The sequence below is a fragment of the Octopus sinensis genome, linkage group LG5, assembly GCF_006345805.1.
Source record: "Octopus sinensis linkage group LG5, ASM634580v1, whole genome shotgun sequence".
Taxonomy (NCBI): Eukaryota; Metazoa; Mollusca; class Cephalopoda; order Octopoda; family Octopodidae; genus Octopus; species Octopus sinensis.
In genome coordinates this window covers 49,639,062-49,658,203 of record NC_043001.1, presented here as the reverse complement: position 1 = coordinate 49,658,203, position 19,142 = coordinate 49,639,062, and the positions used below count along the sequence as shown (strand labels likewise).

The window sequence follows — 19,142 nt, the reverse complement described above, 5'->3', positions numbered from 1 at the left end:
GTCCTCGCGTTGTTGTGTTTTTTTGTGCTTTCTTGTTGGATTAACTGTATATATATATATATATATATATATATATATATATATATATATATATATATATATATATATATAGATTGATAGATAGATAGACAGTCAGACAGACAGACAGACAGACAGACAGACAGACAGACAGATAGATAGATAGATAGATAGATAATAGATAGATAGATAGATAGATAGATAGACAGACAGACAGATAGATAGATAGATAGATAGATAGATATGTATATATGTACATACATAAACACGCACACAACACGCACACATATGCATATGTATATGTACCTATATGTATGTATGTATGTATGTATGTATGTATGTATGTATGTATGTATGTATGTATGTATGTATGTACCTTTTATCTTTTACATGTTACACCTCATCTGTCTCACAAGGTCTTCAACTTTCTCGAGAACCATCCTGAAATATGGATTAATCGGTGATGCAAGTATATTCTTCCCAGAGTAATCCATATCGAAGTTATTAATGATCTATATAAGTTATTTCCACTAAATATAGGAAAACAAATATAAATAACCACAATGATATCGATGAGGTTAAATTCGTTTCAAAACGTAGAAAAATTGATATTAAATTATAAACGCCAACATGACATAAATCGAGGTAAATAAATTAAGTTACATAACAAAGAAAAAACAAACACTTTGTGGGGATCGGAATCTGATTCGCACATTGTGTTACCAGTGAGTAGAACACGACTGATTGTGTATCAAGGTTCAGCTTAATTCCAAACATTAACCTTCGTCTGTAATAATTAAAAAAATTTAACACAGGTGACACAAAACCAGGTAAATATATAACAAAAAGGGCGTCGGAAAATTTTTTTGCGTGGTTCGTTCCAGTTCTTTATGTTCTGAGTTCAAATCCCGTTAAGGTCAACTTTTCTTTCCCTCCTTTCAAGGTCAATAAAATAAAGTACCAGTCAAGTACTGGCGATTGAAAATATCCACTAACACTCCGCCCTTCAAAATTGCTAACCTTGTGCCTAAAGCATCATCATCAACATATTATTATTATCATTACAGTTGTTATTATTATTATTAAAGCGGCGAGCTGGCAGAAACGTTATAACGCCGGACGAAATGCTTAGCGGTATTTCGTCTGCTGCTACGTTCTGAGTTCAAATTCCGCCGAGGTCGACTTTGCTTTTCACTTTTTCGGGGTCGATAAATTTATGTACTAGTTGAGTACTGGAGTCGATGTGATCGACTATCCCCCTCCCCACAAAATTCAGGCCATGTGCCTATAGTAGAAAGGATTATTATTGTTGTTGTTGTTATTATTAAGGCGGTGAACTGGCAGAATCGTTGGCACGCCGGGCAAAATGCTTAGTGGCATTTCGACCGGCTTTACGATGAACTCAAATTCCGCCGAGGTCGACTTTGCCTTTCATCCTTTCGAGGTCGATAAAACAAGTACCAGTTATACACTGGAGTCGACTGGCCCCTTCCCCCAAAATTTCAGGCCTTGTGCCTATGGTAGAAAGGATTATTATTAAGTCGGCGACCTAGTTGAATTGTTAGAACAACGGGGAAAATGCCTAGTGGCATTTCATCCGTCCTTACGTTCTGAGTTCAAATTCCGCCGAGGTCCACTTTACATTTCTTCCTTTCAGGGTCCATAAAATAAGTATTTTGCAAAGCTTGCAGTGTTTTGAAAAACCCCAATCGCCAAACTCTAGCCTGTACCAGGGTTGGGAATCCATAGTACACTCTAATTCACTTTGCCTACGCGAGTAGGCAAAGATGATTAGACTGGGACCCGAATTCAGACACAGAATGAGCTTCGACTAATCTGCAGAACGAAATCAACTCACGAATTGACATTTAAACGTAAAATTACAAAGTATTCAATGCAGTAAATGAAAAAAAAAAAAAAAATGAATTTTAAATCAATAAGAATAAAATAAATAATAACTGCCACTTTACCCTACTTACTATCTTTATATGAGGGCCATTCTTCAAAAGTGTACCTTGTATCTTTGAAGTCCAGACCAGCGGCCGCTAAAGTCACTCGGATAATTTCCGCTCGACCCTTCATAGGCCAATATATCAGTTCGTATTGAGCCATAGTTTAGCAGATGTATGAAATATATGTTCAGGCAAGACGTGAAAAGTAGTTTCTATTTTAGGGTGTCAAGAAATTGACAAATGTTGCCGATGTGGCTGTGTGTGAGCGTGTGTGGAGTGGACATGCGCAGAAGGGTTTGCTATAGCAACCAGTTAGCTTCCTGTAACTCTCTTCTATTGTTGATCTTTGGTTTCTTTTGGTGTATGAGGATAGCCTCAGAGATTCTAAGGTTGCCCCTGTTCCGCTGTGTTGCTTTGATGTGCACTGTGAACTCCCGGGTCTCGCATTTCCGTAGATGTTTCTTCACGGAAGTGCCTGCCTGCCTGCATGTGCTCCTTAATGCGTACATGCAGTTTACTTGTCGTGCTTCCGATGTAGGATGTGCCACATTTGCCACAGATGATCTCATATACGACATAGGTCCTCTGGCACAATTCAGAGTCATTTATGGGACTGCGCATGTCCACTCCACACACACGCTCACACACATGCACATCAGCAACATTCGTCAATTTCTTGAAAATGGGTCATAACCCCGAAATATTGAGTACAAGGTAAGTCTTCATTAATTCACATATTTGTTTTCTTTTGATTTACCTTGCATTTACTTCGCATAGTTTTGGCCTACCCACGATCTTTTATACAATATATATATGTATATATTATGCTAATTTAATCTATCTATCTATCTATCTATCTATCTATCTATCTATCTATCTATCTATCTATCTATATATCTATCTATCTATCTATCTATCTATCTATCTATCTATCTATCTATCTATCTATCAACTAGTCTCTGTTTGTCTGTCTGTCTATCTATCTATCTATCTATCTATCTATCTATCTATCTATCTATCTATCTATCTATCTATCTATCTATCTATCTATCTATCTATATAAACACATATATACATACATATATACATACATGCATACAAACACACATTTATGTATGAACAGTGTTGTTTTGCTCAGCCTGACTAACTTCATTATAAGCCTTCCATTAATAAAAACAATCTTTTCAGTAATTGCCATTTGTATTTACTGATGCATTAACTTCAGTTTCAGTTTCCCACAGCTATATTATTTCACCCAATCTGTTGTCACCTCCAAAAATATTATCACCGTGACGAAAATCATCAGCAGTAGCTGTCGCAAGAACCGGAACAGCAACAACAAGAATATATCATTCTCAGCTTAACCACTTGGCTTTCGGTAAGTAATTGTTCTTCTATCTCATCCAGTAGTTTTCAAACTGGGTCCGATTTTAGGAGGAACTGCGAAACGATTTTAAGGGGATTGTGAAGCGATTTTAGGGGGATTGTGAAGCGATTATAGGGGGATTGTGAAGCGATTTTAGGGGGATTGTGAAGCGATTTTAGGGGGATTGTAAAGCGATTTTAGGGGGATTGTAAAGCGATTATAGGGGATTGTGAAGCGATTATAGGGGGATTGTGAAGCGATTATAGGGGGATTGTGAAGCGATTTTAGGGGGATTGTGAAGCGATTATAGGGGATTGTAAAGCGATTATAGAGGGATTGTGAAGCGATTATAGGGGGATTGTGAAGCGATTTTAGGGGGATTGTGAAGCGATTTTAAGTGTCGCTGAAGGGACACTGCAGTTAAGGGACAGTTACGTTTAAAAATGTCAAGACTTTTAATTTTTCGCATGCTATCATCCTTTTTGTCGTTGATTCAAAAACCCACGCCATTCCTCCACACTCATTTTCTAATCACACTTAACAAGTGTGATTGGCCGATAGAAAACATGCGCTTATAACGGTTGATCATGTATGTGCTATCGGTATTTTCCGTTTCTCATTTGTTTTGTAACCAACTGGTCAACTGATTCTCCATATTTTCTTGTGCATTTATTGTATTCCAATGAGGCATTGCCTGGATTAAGTTGTAGTTTTCGGGGTTGCGGGTCTATGGGCAGTGCGGTTCATAGTCCGGAAATTACGGTACACGAATGTATATAATTTTTTCCATGTTGATTATCCTGCATTTATAGGGGATCGCGAATTGTCGAAAAAACTGTAAGGGAACCGACTCGTAAAAAGTTTTGAAAAGTTTGAGAACCACTGATTTCATCTATCAATCAATCAATCAATCAATCAATCAATCATTCAATCTATCTATCTATCTATCTATCTATCTATCTATCTATCTATCTATCTATCTATCTATCTATCTATCTATCTATCTATCTATCTATCTATCTGTCCACCAGTACCTCCGTCGTGGGACGCTGGACAGACGGCCCGGTTGAGTTGCTCGGGGTCTGGTTCGGTCCGGACCTCCAAATGGAGAAGAACTGGAACGAGATAACGAGTAGGGTGGTCACTCTCGCCCAGCAATGGGCCGAGAGGAAACTGTCCCTAAAAGGTCGGGCGGAGGTGGTGAACGCGTACATCGCGTCCATCATCTACTACCGCCTGACCGTCGTACTTGTCCCGACCCTACCATCACCAAACTAGAACGCATCTCTTCCGCTTCTTGTGGAAAGGATGCGTCCCGATGGTCAGGCGATCCATTTGCTGTCAACACCCGTTAAAAGGAGGGCTGGGCATGACGTGGTTGATGATGCGCAGACACGCGCTGAGACTGCGACATCTCCGGCTCTATGTAGACGACGGTGAACAGGTGTGGTCGCCGTTTGTGAGGCACGCATTCCCGCAACTCGTCTCCATGACCGAACTACAGTCGTGGATCAAAAAGAGGCCGAAGAAGGGCGAATGGCACCGCGAGTGTCGCGTTGCTCTCAAGCAACTCTGCCGTCCCGGGTCGACCTTGAGTGACTTCAACACAACCAAAGCATTCTATAGGGGATTAGTGGAGGGGAGGTACGACGACGAGCTCGGGGCAAACCTGGGCGTCGACGAGGAATACCTGACCCGCCTGTTTCAAACGACTTTCGGCCCGGGACCTATGGACAACTTCCAGAGATCCCTGGCCTGGCGGTGCTACCGAGAAGCGCTACCCGTTCGGGATAAGCTCTATAGGCATGGCTCGAGAAACACGGGGCCGACCTGCCCGAGATGCGGGCAGAGCGACGAAACCGCTCTGCACGCAATCGTGCAGTGTCCAGCAATTTCCCACCTGTGGGCTTATGTCGAACGACTGCTGTCACGTGTGGGACGTGTCGGTTTATCAGCCGAGTCTATCGTTAATATCGTCACGCCTCCTTCCTTCAAACGGGAAGGAAGAGCTATTTTTATCATACTTGTGGCCATGGCGAAAGAATGTATCTGGTGGACGCGTCTGAAAGATTAGAGACAAACACTTTCCTCTCTGGTCAATCTCTCATCAACTTCTTCAAGTATCACTTGAAGAAAAAAGTGAGAGTAGAGAGGCAAAGTTTTTGTCTAGTGAATGTTTTAAAAAAAGATGGGTGAATGTAGCAAGGATGGCACGTATGAATGACGAAGCCACCTTGACTATGATTCTATGAACCGTAAAAATTAATACAGAGAGTTGCTTATTTGCAAAAAAAAAAAAAAAAAAAAAAGAAATATAACATGTGACTTCATTGACCGAGGTTACCGTGGTCTTTTCCGTAGGCTTTTCTTTCCACGGGTAAACCTCACCTGTCCCCCCCTTTACACTTCATATTGACATTTCTGTGATAACGATCCCTATTGATCAATTTTTTTCCTCTCCCCCTTTTTTTTAACCCCCCCTTTTTTTGTTCTCTTTTCCCCTTTTACGATCCTTTTGATCACCCCCCCTTTTTTATTTTATTTTTATTTTATTTTATTTTTTCTTATTTTTATTTTTTTAATTTTTTATTTTATTTTTTTATTTTATTTTTTTAATTTTTTTTTTTTATTTTTATTTTTTAAACCTTCAAAAGAAAAGCTCTACCTTGTAATTTGTTCTGTGTGCAGCCCTGTGTGGCTAATAAAGAAACATATATATCTATCTATCTATCTATCTATCTATCTATCTATCTATCTATCTATCTATCTATCTATCTATCTATCTATCTATCTGTTGTCTGTCTCTATCTATCTATCTATCTATCTATCTATCTATCTATCTATCTATCTATCTATCTATCTATCTATCTATCTATCTATCTGTTTATCGACGGACGTGATGTCAGTTCAGCTCCGAAGGTAATCGTTTATTTTGACTATCTATAGCCCATATTTTGTGTACATTTTTGTAAATAAGGTGTGTAAGGCACCCAACTTTCGTTTGAGTGCTTTTCCAAGGGAGGAATTCGCCCCTAGGGGCAGTTTCAACCCTATTTAATTTGTGTAATTTCCTTTTCGACATTTTGAAAATGTCGAGAAATTGTATTTTAGAACGATGGTCGCGTTCCTCTATCGACCATCATTCTCCTAGTCTGGAAACGCTAGGAGAAAAAAAGAACTTGTGCACGCAAAATGCAAACATTAATGATTTTGGAATAAACGCTGCAACCACTTGTAGTAACAGCCCTGTCACCACCACCACCTCTAACAAGAACAGCAAAGAGACTACTACTGTTACCACCACCGCTTTCACCACCACCACCACCACCACCATCAGCATCGACAACAGCAACAAATACAAAACAAAGGTCGCAAGGCCAAGCACCGTCAACACCACCAGTGAGTCCACCACCAAACCACGAAACAACACCATGGCAGCATATGCTACTAAAACTGCTATCCCTGCTAAAGACATCGCCACCAATACAAATACCAACATCACCATCACCGCCACCAAAGACCGTGCCGTCAATGCTACTAATACCACTAACACCACCGCCGTCACCAAGAACGACAATAACAACAACAACAACAACAACAACAACAATGACAACAACAATTCCCTTCAACCACTGCTCACTCCATCACCAACAAGTGAAATAATAACAACGACAACCAAACGAAATGCCGAAATATGCGCTAATGCAGGACTAAATTACGCAGACAATTTTCCACCCCTTGCTAGTTGCATAATCAGCAACCACAAACCTACAACCCACACCCCTGCCATCAACACCAACACCACCGGCAGTAACAACAATAACAAAACAACAACAAACTTCGCCGAGGCGATAAAAGAAAAAGTAACAAAAGTTTCGTTTACTACACAACAAATAAAAGATTGCAGAAACCTTATCACCAATGAAAACGGCAAAATACTCTTACACATACCACAACACATACTGAATGAGGAAAAAAAGAAAACCATTGTTTATAAAATAACAAATAAAAAAACTAAAAGTCCAGAAAAGGCAAGCACAGACATAATAGAAAAGTGCCTACGCCCCATCTGGGGATACAAGGATTATGTGACCTGGGCGAACAAGTTCGCCCACGTACAGGTGGTTTTTCAGAATGAAGAGTTGGCGAAGAAATTCTCAACGATAACCCTTCATTCTGATGAACTAACATGACACCGAGTTACCTTGGCCAGAAGGTGACGAAGGTCATTATCAATAATGTCCCCCAAGTAACAACACTGTGGATAACTTCCGCCTTAACATCCGAAATGGAGGACTTAAACATCCTAGATATCGGTGTTTCGAAAAACAAGGACTGGCTGGGAAAGAGAATGGAGTTCCTCTTCCACATAAGTCAAGACGACATCAATAAAATTCCCACCCACGTACATCTTGAGGATGGCCGCAAGTTGTACGTAGTAGTCGAGGGCAGAAGGCCACGATGCTATACATGTGGCAGTGAAGCACACCTCAAAAAGGAGTGCAAATCTGCCGCTAAATTACAACAACAACAACAGCCACAGGAAAAACCACAAAAGCCAGCATTATTGCCCACACCACAATATGGACGGTTAGTCAAGAAGCTGTATGCAGAAATGCATGAAAAACAACAAAGAACAAGCCAACCCAACCAAACAACACCAACACCAGCGCCAAGAACAGAATCATCACCACCAACAACAACTAAACCAATTCCAACACCGAGAATAACAACGAAGAAGACAAGCACCAAGGATGTAGGAGAGACAATAATCACAACAAACCCCCCAGCAACACTCTCCCCGCGCACCACAACAATATCTACAACCGCACAAACAGACCCAGACGCTTTACCCTACCCCTGCTGATCGTCAGACTTTTCATCTAACGATGAAAGTTCGACAGAATGGCAAATAGCCACAGGGGGTAAAAGAAAAAGATCAAGAAAAACCAAACAAGAAATCGCAACCAAAGCAGGGAGATACCTGAACCCTGAAAACTCCATACGCAACCAAACAAGCACGAACACCACAAAATCACACACAATGCTCCAAACTAATGGAGTACATCACAGGCTACACAAACATTTGTGAAGATGACTTTAAAAATAGCAATCATCCACGCACACTACACCACCCAAACACATAAAAAATACTACACATCACACAAACACAAACACCACAAACTCAAAGCCCTCTTCCCAAATGCTGTAGGGGGTTCCAAAATATCTCTCCCAAAAACTTTATAAAAACCTCCTCGAAGACACATCAAAGAATGAGGAAGCCAAAACTTTCGACACAAGTAAGTAACTCTCTATACTTTTCTTTTTGGGTTTTAAAAGCACACACCCCAATAGAATCATGGTCAAGATTGGTTGTGTGAATGCGCGTGGCTTGGGGTCTCCTTGGAAACAAGGATACCTCCTAAATGACATCAACTCACATGATTTGGGAATCATAGCCATAAGTGAGACCAGACTCCACGAGCCACGGGCCCTAAAGTCCATGTTTGGCGGACAGTTTAACATTTATTTCGCTCCCTGTCTGCCGAGGATGGGCGGTAGTGGCACCGCGGTACTTTTTCACAAGAGCCTGGATCTCGAAGTCAAGACGATATTCGTAGAACCGGAGGGTAGACTGATCGTTCTGGATGTCGACGGCAGCAATGGGTGCGCTTTTCGACTCGTATCAGTCTACGCACCGCCTTTAACAGGTCGGCCGGATTTCTTTCGACGTCTAGAAGTATTCCTGGGAACGTCTCGTCCTTTACTTTTAGTGGGGGATTGGAATGCTACCTTGGACACACATCTAGACTATGTTGGGAGAGACAAAAACAGAAGGGGATGCAAATGCCTCAGAGACCTGCTCAGACGATTCCAACTGTCTGACAGGTACCGACTCGACCACCCAAATGCACCAACGTGAACATGGAGCAACCGCAGTGGGTCGTCGAGATCGTATCTAGATAGGATACTGTGTAGGACAGTAGACAAGGATAACTTAGGATGTCCACAATTCCACACAGTCAGCTACACGGATCACAAATTGGTGACGTGTACGCTAGACTTAGATAAGGCACATAGACAGGGTCCTGGGTACTGGAAACTGAACGCATCATTCCCGTCCAGACAAGTTTTCAGAGACAGAATCACACGTTAGTAAAAAGGGCTTTACGGGAGCCATGTCAACAACAAATGGTGGTTCGCCCTCAAGAGAGCAGTAAAAGCAAGGGAAGCAATTAGATATAGCAAGGCACTAGCCGTAGATAGAAATAGAGTAGAGGGTGAGTTAGTTAAGAAGTTAGAAGAGGCAATAAGACGTTTTAGCGGCGAGGTTGGCCCTTGAACAACACTTCAACGCCAAACACGAAGGGTGTGCTGTCAGGGCTAGGATGCGGGCTCTAAGGATGGAAGGTGTTGGAGCCGCGAGAGAGGCCCGGGTGGCGGAGGCGCAGCAGGGCAACAAAGCCACCATTCGGTCTCTGGTAGATGAACAGGGGCGCGAATTGCTCGAGCCCAGCAAGATGTGCGAGACATTTCAGCGGCACTTTGCCCGACTGTACGGGACGAGTGGTGAGCGTGAACGCAGGGTGGACTTCAGTGCCTACCTGCACAGCCTACCACGACTCTCGGCAAGAGAGGCAGAGTGCTGCGAAGGTGCCATCACGGCGGCGGATGTGCAGGACGCGATGGCAGAATGCTCGAGAGACAAATCGCCGGGCTTGGATGGTCTGCCCAAAGTGTTTTACAATTGTATGCCAGACTTGTTTGGAGACGTCTTGGCAGCGGTATACTGCAACTGGCAGCAAAACGGGAGCATACCCAGTTTTGTGAGTCGAGGAGCTGTAACTCTGCTGAAGAAAGATCCAAACAAGGGAAACATTATAGATAACTTTAGACCAATCACTCTGCTCAACGCAGACCTGAAAATTTTGACAAAGGTGTTAGCCAAGAGGTTGGCGCTTGTCATGGAGAAACTGGTCGACAACGCACAAACGTGCGCCGTGCCGGGCCGGAGCATCCATGACAACCTCCATCTGATGCGCTACATCATAGACAGGGTAGTTAACGAACCTGGCATGGGTGGGGCCCTGATCACCTTGGATCAATCGAAAGCCTTCGATAGGGTAGACCATCGATACTTGGAGGCAGTCCTGAGAGCGGCTGGTTTCGGTCCCGTCTTCCGCGGCTGGATAGCTGCCTTGTACAGAGGCATCCGTTCGGTAATTCGCGTAAATGGACATCTATCGAGACCTTTCGACATTGCACGTTCGGTCCGTCAGGGATGCCCCCTCTCGGCGCTTCTATACGTATTGACTCTTGAGCCACTACTGCGGAAGCTGGCGACTCTGAGGGGCATCCCGCGAGAATTAGGATGCGGGACGAGCGTGTCTGCATACGCGGACGACGTCACCGTCATAGTGTCAAGCCACGCGCACATCGAGCGGGTCGGCGAGACACTGAAAGACTACGAAGCGGTGACAGGAGCAAAAATCAACCGGGAAAAGTCAGTGGGCTTGCGGCTCGGCACCTGGAGAAGCAAACCCATGCCGTCCACCAGTACCTCCGTCGTGGGACGCCGGACAGACGGCCCGGTTAAGTTGCTCGGGGTCTGGTTCGGTCCGGACCTCCAAATGGAGAAGAACTGGAACGAGATAACGAGTAGGGTGGTCACTCTCGCCCAGCAATGGGCCGAGAGGAAACTGTCCCTAAAAGGTCGGGCGGAGGTGCGAACGCGTACATCGCGTCCATCATCTACTACCGCCTGACCGTCGTACCTTGTCCCGACCCTACCATAACCAAACTAGAACGCATTCTCTTCCGCTTCTTGTGGAAAGGATGCATCCCGATGGTCAGGCGATCCATTTGCTGTCAACACCCGTTAAAAGGAGGGCTGGGCATGCCGTGGTTGATGATGCGCAGACACGCGCTGAGACTGCGACATCTCTGGCTCTATGTAGACGACGGTGAACAGGTGTGGTCGCCGTTTGTGAGGCACGCTTTCCCGCAGCTCGTCTCCATGACCGAACTGCAGTCGTGGATCAAAAAGAGGCCGAGGAAGGGCGAATGGCACCGCGAGTGTCGCGTTGCTCTCAAGCAACTCTGCCGTCCCGGGTCGACCTTGAGTGACTTCAACACAACCAAAGCCATTCTATAGGGGATTAGTGGAGGGGAGGTACGACGACGATCTTGGGCTAACCTGGGCGTCGACGAGGAATACCTGACCCGCCTGTTTCAAACGACTTTCGGCCCGGGACCTATGGATAACTTCCAGAGATCCCTGGCCTGGCGGTGCTACCGAGAAGCGCTACCCGTTCGGGATAAGCTCTATAGGCATGGCTCGAGAAACACGGGGCCGACCTGCCCGAGATGCGGGCAGAGCGACGAAACCGCTCTGCACGCAATCGTGCAGTGTCCAGCAATTTCCGACCTGTGGACTTATGTCGAACGACTGCTGTCACGTGTGGGGCGTGTCGGTTTATCAGCCGAGTCTATCGTTAATATCGTCACGCCTCCTTCCTTCAAACGGGAAGGAAGAGCTATTTTTATCATACTTGTGGCTATGGCGAAAGAATGTATCTGGTGGACGCGCCTGAAAGGATTAGAGACAAACACTTTCCTCTCTGGTCAATCTCTCATCAACTTCTTCAAGTATCACTTGAAGAGGAAAGTGAGAGTAGAGAGGCAAGTTTTGTCTAGTGAATGTTTTAAAAAAAGATGGGTGAATGTAGCAAGGATGGCACGTATGAATGACGAAGCCACCTTGACTATGATTCTATGAACCATAAAAATTAATACAGAGAGTTGCTTATTTGCAAAAAAAAAAAAAAAGAATTATCACATGTGACTTCATTGACCGAGGTTACCGTGGTCTTTTCCGTAGGCTTTTCTTTCCACAGGTAAACATCACCTGTCCTCCCCTTTACACTTCATGTTGACATTTCTGTGATAACGATCCCTATTGATCAATTTTTTTCCTCTCCCTCTTTTTTTTTAACCTCCCCCTTTTTTTGTCCTCTTTCTCTCCTTTTACGATCCCTTTTGATCGACCCCCCCTTTTTTTACCTTCAAAAGAAAAGCTCTACCTTGTAATTTGTTCTATCTGTGTGCAGCCCTGTGTGGCTAATAAAGAAACATATCTATCTATCTATCTATCTATCTATCTATCTATCTATCTATCTATCTATCTATCTATCTATCTATCTATCTGTCTGTCTGTCTGTCTGTCTGTCTGTCTGTCTGTCTGTCTGTTTGCCGGCCTGCCTGCATTCTTGTCTCTCTGCCTGCTTGTTTATCTATCTATCTATCTATCTATCTATCTATCTATCTATCTATCTATCTATCTATCTATCTATCTATCTATCTATCTATCTATTTCTTTCTTTACTACCCACAAGGGGCTAAACATAGAGGGGACAAACAAGGACAGACAAACGGATTAAGTCGATTATATCGACCCAGAGCGTAACTGGTACTTATTTAATCGACCCCGAAAGGATGAAAGGCAAAGTCGACCGCGGCGAAATTTGAACTGAGAACGTAGCTGCAGACGAGATACCGCTATGCATTTCGCCCGACGTGCTAACGTTTCTGCCATCTCGCTTCTATCTATCTATCTATCTATCTATCTATCTATCTATCTATCTATCTATCTATCTATCTATCTGTCTGTCTGTCTGTCTGTCTGTCTATCTCTCTCTCTCTCTCTCTCTCTCTCTCTCTATCTATCTATCTGCCTGTCTGTCTGTCTGTCTGTCTATCTGTCTGTCTGTCTGTCTTTCTATCTGTCTGTCTGTATGCCTGCATGCATGCATTCATGCTTGTTTGTCTGCCTGCTTGTCTATATATCTTTATATATAAAAGAGAGGTTGTGTGCTGTCTGTCTCCTACGATTTAGATTCCTAACTACTCCCACATTTTGCGGTGCAGTTTAACCAAAACCGGGTATCTTATAGTCGTGATTCATATCGAGCTCTTCTGGGTATTAGCGCGCGTCTACGATGAGTCTACGATTTTAAAAATTATTTACCATCAATTTTTCCCATTTTTAATGCATTTTTGGCATATATAAGGGAAGTAACTCTCTAAAAATGTATTATTAAATCTCAGAACGTAAAAAGCTACAGTACCCCCTCCCCCTTTGTGGTTAGCCATATTGAGATGGCTATTATACTTTACATCTCTAAAAATGCTTATATAGTTATTTCCCTTACAAACCCGAGCAACGCCGGGCGATACTGCTAGTATATATATATATATATGTATATATTGGCAGGGCTTACTGCTAGGGAGTCGGCCATATGCTAGAAATAGACCATCAACGGTCAAACTACAAGGAAATTCTCTAGAGGAAAATACAACGAACACCAGAACCAATTTTGGCGGGCATGACAGATGAAAATCTATATAAAAAACAGAATTAAATGCATACCTCGGTTTCAGCCTTAACAAGAGAATTACTTATGCAATCCAAATGTCCGTGCTTCTTCAGTGCATCCGTTCATAGTAATGTAAACGGAAAAGCTAACCCCAGCTTTCGTGCCAGTACAGACACGTGTGTAGCTTTACCGATTACACTAGTGATAAAATTTCAAATGTCTTGGCTCTGGCGCGCTAATAAATTTCTGAGGCGAAGGGCCGCAGTAAATAATTCACTGGGGTTCGTGCCTTGCGGCCCTTCGCCTCAGAAATTTATTAGCGCGCCAGAGCCAAGACATTTGAAATTTTATCACTAGTGTAATCGGTAAAGCTACACACGTGTCTGTACTGGCACGAAAGCTGGGGTTAGCTTTTCCGTTTACATTACTATGAACGGATGCACTGAAGAAGCACGGACATTTGGATTGCATAAGTAATTCTCTTGTTAAGGCTGAAACCGAGGTATGCATTTAATTCTGTTTTTTATATAGATTTTCATCTGTCATGCCCGCCAAAATTGGTTCTGGTGTTCGCTGTATTTTCCTCTAGAGAATTTCCTTGTAGTTTGACCGTTGATGGTCTATTTCTAGCATATGGCCGACTCCCTAGCAGTAAGCCCTGCCAATATACACATATATTAGAATTTTCTCTGACTCCTCAGATTTTTGTATGCTGGACTACTGGTTTTAAATTGATATTAAAATTAATATTAATTTATCTCCCTCATTATTTATATATATATATATATATATAATATATATATATATATATATATATATATTATATATATATATATATATATATATTTATATATATAAGGTATACTAGCCATCTCAATATGGCTAACCACTAAGGGTGGGTGTTACTGTTAAAGCCAGCTGGAAACGATGATCTCCTGGGGCTACTAACTACAGTAACTACCACCCTTAGTGGTTAGTCATATTAAGATGGCTAGTATACCTTACATTGTCGTGTAGTTACTGTTTACTTCTCATTCAGAGATTTATTATTGCTATATACATAGTTATGTTATATATAGTTATAGTACTAGGCATCACTATGAATTTTAAAAAATACTTAAGTCTATCTTCTACTGTACTCAAAAATAAACATTTTGATATCTCATTTGTGAAATTTGGACGAATATGTTAGGAAGTATAACCATTTGAATGGTTAGAAAATTAGTTGAAATCTTGCCTAATTAGGATTAAATGAATAATTTGCCATATTTGTGATGTCATATCTTTGAAACTGAGATGATAATCATATTCAAATTACATAAATTAATAGTGTACATTTTGTTTTCAGGTTCTTGAAAATGAAACTTTTATTGGCATTTTTTTTCATATTTATGGAAAGCCGATTTCATTATGTCACAAACAGAAGATCTCGCAGTGTTTTCAGGTTTAGCTAAATCCAAAAGTACAAACCACGGGGACTTGAGTTTTGGCACATTTGTAGTAAGTACAGAACTAAATAAATTCCGATATTTCGTGATATGATACCATTAAACGGCTATAAACGACGAAGTTTCGGATCAGGAAGCTCACATAAGATGGATTCCATCTTGTCTTGAGGTTCACAGTCAAACGACTGGGTGGATTCGCGTGGAAAATGGCACACATGTGGAGACGGGTGCATAGATTGGAATGCGGCTTGTAATTTTTCCCTAGCCTCCATATTTACTGAGAAAATCGATTAAAACCTTTTCTAATGGAATTGCCCTGTTTGTTCCGCCATTAAAACAATCAGTTGCTCACGCTTCCGGCATATACCATTTCGCTAGCAACAAGGGGAGTACAGGATGACAGTCAGCCAAAACTTTCGCTATGCTGTCTCTCTTCTTTCACCTCTTTGTAGGGTTAATAATCTTAATGTTTAGTTACAGTTTCTCATTCAAACTACAAAATAGGCAGATTTGTCGAATTAAGACAGTAGGGTGTTTTAAGGGAGATTTGACTGCTATTTCTACCAGGTTTAGCTACCATGAACTTAATTTTCATTCCCATATTTGCATTTCAAAAATTTAGCATAATCTTTTTCTTTTCTATAAACCAATTATCGTAAAAATTTTATACCATGACCTCACATTTTCTATGTATGTGTGTGTACCTTAAAAGACGTCAATCATCACGACACACATCTTCTCTCATTCACACTATTTCTCTTTTACACCCTCTTTCGCTCTCAAATGCACGCGCGAAAGCACGCACGCACACACACACACACACGCACGCACGCACACAGATATACTGTTTTCAGCGACGTGATAGTGAAAAGAGTAATAAGGATAATAATAATAATAATGATAGAGTCAAAATTAAAAGAAGAGTGCCATTGTTATCTAGTGAATGATATTTCGACATCTTGTGTCTTCAACTGATTATTGGTTATTGATAATAATAATAATAATAATAATAATAATAATAATAATAATAATAATAATAATAATAACAATAACAATAATAATAATAATAATAATAATAATAATAATAATAATAATAATAATAATAAGAAGAAGAAGAAGAAGAAGAAGAAGAAGAGGAGGAAGTGGAAGAAGATCAACAACAACAGCAACAACAATAATGGTTTCGAAATTGGTACAAGGCCAGCAATTTCGGGAGCGGGGGTGAATCAATTACATCAACCCTTGTGTTCAACTGGTACTTATTTTATTGACCCCAAGAGGTGAAAGTCAAAGTCTACCTCGGTGGATTGCGCTCAAAATTGACTGGATGGAATAAAATCCAAGCAGTAAGTACATGAGCGATAGCATCATTTTGGTATGGAGCTGGAATCATAAACTGGCAAAAGAAAGAACTAATGAGTATGGATATGAAAACAAGGAAAATATTCTTTTCTATTCTAGGCACAAGTCGCGAAATTTTTGGGGAGGGGGCCAGTCGATTAGATCGACCCCAGTACGCAACTGGGACTTAATTTATCGACCCTGAAAGGATGAAAGGCAAAATCGACCTCGGCGGAATTTGAACTCAGAACGTAGCGGCAGACGAAATACCTATTTCTTTACTGCCCACAAGGGGCTACACACAGAGGTGACAAACAAGGACAGACAGACGGATTAAGTCGATTATATCGACCCCAGTGCGTAACTGGTACTTATTTAATCGACACCGAAAGGATGAACGGCAAAGTCGACCTCGGCGGAATTTGAACTCAGAACGTAGCGGCAGACGAAATACCGCTAACGTTTCTGCCAGCTTGAAGACAAGGAAAATATTGACAGAGCATGGAGAAAATATTGACAGTACTCTGATGGGTTATACTTGTCCAGAAGAAAGGGTACGAGAAGTTTGCTCAGTTGCTAGGATTGTGTAGAAGCGGAGAAAAACAGCTTAGTGTGATATATAAAAAATGCCGTCAAACCATGGCTGAAATATGTGCAGAAGTCAGGTATCATCAAAATTGGAAAAGAACTACAAAAAAAAAAAAAAAAGAAGCATAGAGGGAAAAAATGTACGGTCAGTTTGCAAGAGATACGAACGCCAAAACAGATACGGAAGACCGGTGGTTATGGATGTGGAGTGACCTGAAGATAGAAGTGCAGGATTAACAACAGAACTGGGAGCGATAAATGCAGAATGTGTGGTGAGAGGTTTGAAACGGTTTAGCACGTTGTTAGCGAATGTCCGAAATTGGCACAATGTGATCACTAAAGACGGCACGACAATGTGGCAAGAATGATCTACTAGGAGAAAAAGCCTAGAAAAAGCAAGGGCGTGGTATGACCAAATCCTTGAAAGAATCACCGAAAATGAGGACTGCAAAATCCCGAAGGATGTAATGATTCAGTGTGACTATCAGTTCAGATATCGGAAATCTAGCATTGTTGTGGTGAACAAACAAACAAACAAAAAAAAAAACTTGCATGATAATCGACATAACCTGTCCCGGTGACAATAGGATCAAAGAAAACGAGGAAGAAAAACTGAATAACCATGACGACTTGAAATGGGAAATACGCGGGTTGAGAGCACTGTCCTACCCATTGTCAACCACTCTGGTGTTACTTGATCGACATTTAACAGGGTATTGAGTTGTGCAGCTATTCGTGCATGACGTTCACTAAATCTTTTGACCCAGTAGCCTTGAACTCCATCTGGTCCCTGGGCCTTCCATTCTGCATTTTTGAAGATGATTCCTATGTCGACCAATCATATGCCTCGTTGCATTTACCGCTCACAGCACAAGATGGCGGCGCACATTTCGTATTCGTTGTCTTCCGATGCGGATGATTCCGAGGGGAAATCTTCAGCATTTTGTTACATGCATGTGATTAAGACTCACGCAAGAGTTCCCCCATTTTCAGAGAAAAATCTCAATAAGTTCAAAGTGGGTGCTACATTGTGGAAAGAATTTTTAAAATCGTCCGGAAAGTGTCATCGAGGAAAAAGCAGAATGGTTTGTTGAATTCAACGATGTGTGCAAAACAAACTTAGGACTGGAAAAGGCCAAGGTACATGTGCATCTAGTATTGACATCGTCAATAGAAGGTGGGTCAATAGAATTCAGTCATACAATTGGTCAGTACTAATCCTTGATATAACGTTTGGTAACTTATTTATTCCGAGATTTCTTTTTAAAATATTCACCTAAATCTCTAGCTATTTAGCTATTTAGGAAAATGAGGGGAAATGATACTAATACTACACTGTCACTAGGTCTATGTAGAACCAAGACAGAGTCAGGGCCTGGCTGACACGACTTGGCTAAACTGTTTTTTTTTTCTGATTTCTCACAATAGTCTAGGTCTCTAGAAACGTCTACAATATTCTACAAGTTCTAAGTTACATATAAGCTGCTCACTGTAAGTATAATGTTTGACCTCCTTTAGCAAATTAAGTTCGCCAAAATGAGTGAACCTTGAAGATTATGGAATTTGAAATGAATTTACAATCTACAGTAGCTAGGTCTCTAGATCTACTAAAATGACTCATTAGCCATGAGCTTGTTGAATGTTGACGCGTCATGGCATGGTTGAGGAGGCCTCGAGGTGAACGAAGTCAAAACTAGACTCTAATATCATTCTTGACTGATTACCTATCGAATATCCTCCACATCATGAGGAGGCAAGGGGGAATGCGGGCAAAATCTTAAAAAATGGAAGGCCACATAAGCCTGACTCTATAGCTATGTACATGTTATAGTCTTGTACGTATGTGATATATCTTGAACATACATGTTATTTCAAAGTATAAATGATTTTTTGCATTTTATTAGTGTATATTTGTAATAAAATTTTCAATTTTTCATGCATATAGAGTACATACCAGATGTCTTGAATAGTTTCCCAGTCTCCCCAGCTCATACAATCATGGATGGGAAGTAACACATACAGCTATAGAAGTAGTATTGGGTGATCTTGTACC

The 19,142-nt window shown here is 41.6% G+C and overlaps 1 protein-coding gene across 2 annotated transcripts in view; it reads right to left on the bottom strand.

The window, feature by feature from the left end:
* Positions 1-2,639, bottom strand: part of LOC118763670 (glutathione S-transferase-like) — a 40,996-nt gene extending 38,357 nt beyond the window's left edge. The window contains exon 1 of one of the 2 annotated variants that reach the window (XM_036503422.1): positions 1,998-2,639. In XM_036503422.1, coding sequence (XP_036359315.1) covers positions 1,998-2,130 — 133 coding nt within the window. In that variant the 5' untranslated portion in view covers positions 2,131-2,639. The remainder of the gene's footprint in view (positions 1-1,997) is intronic. The other variant, XM_036503421.1, reaches the window with a different exon arrangement.
* Between the last annotated feature and the right edge of the window lie 16,503 nt (positions 2,640-19,142).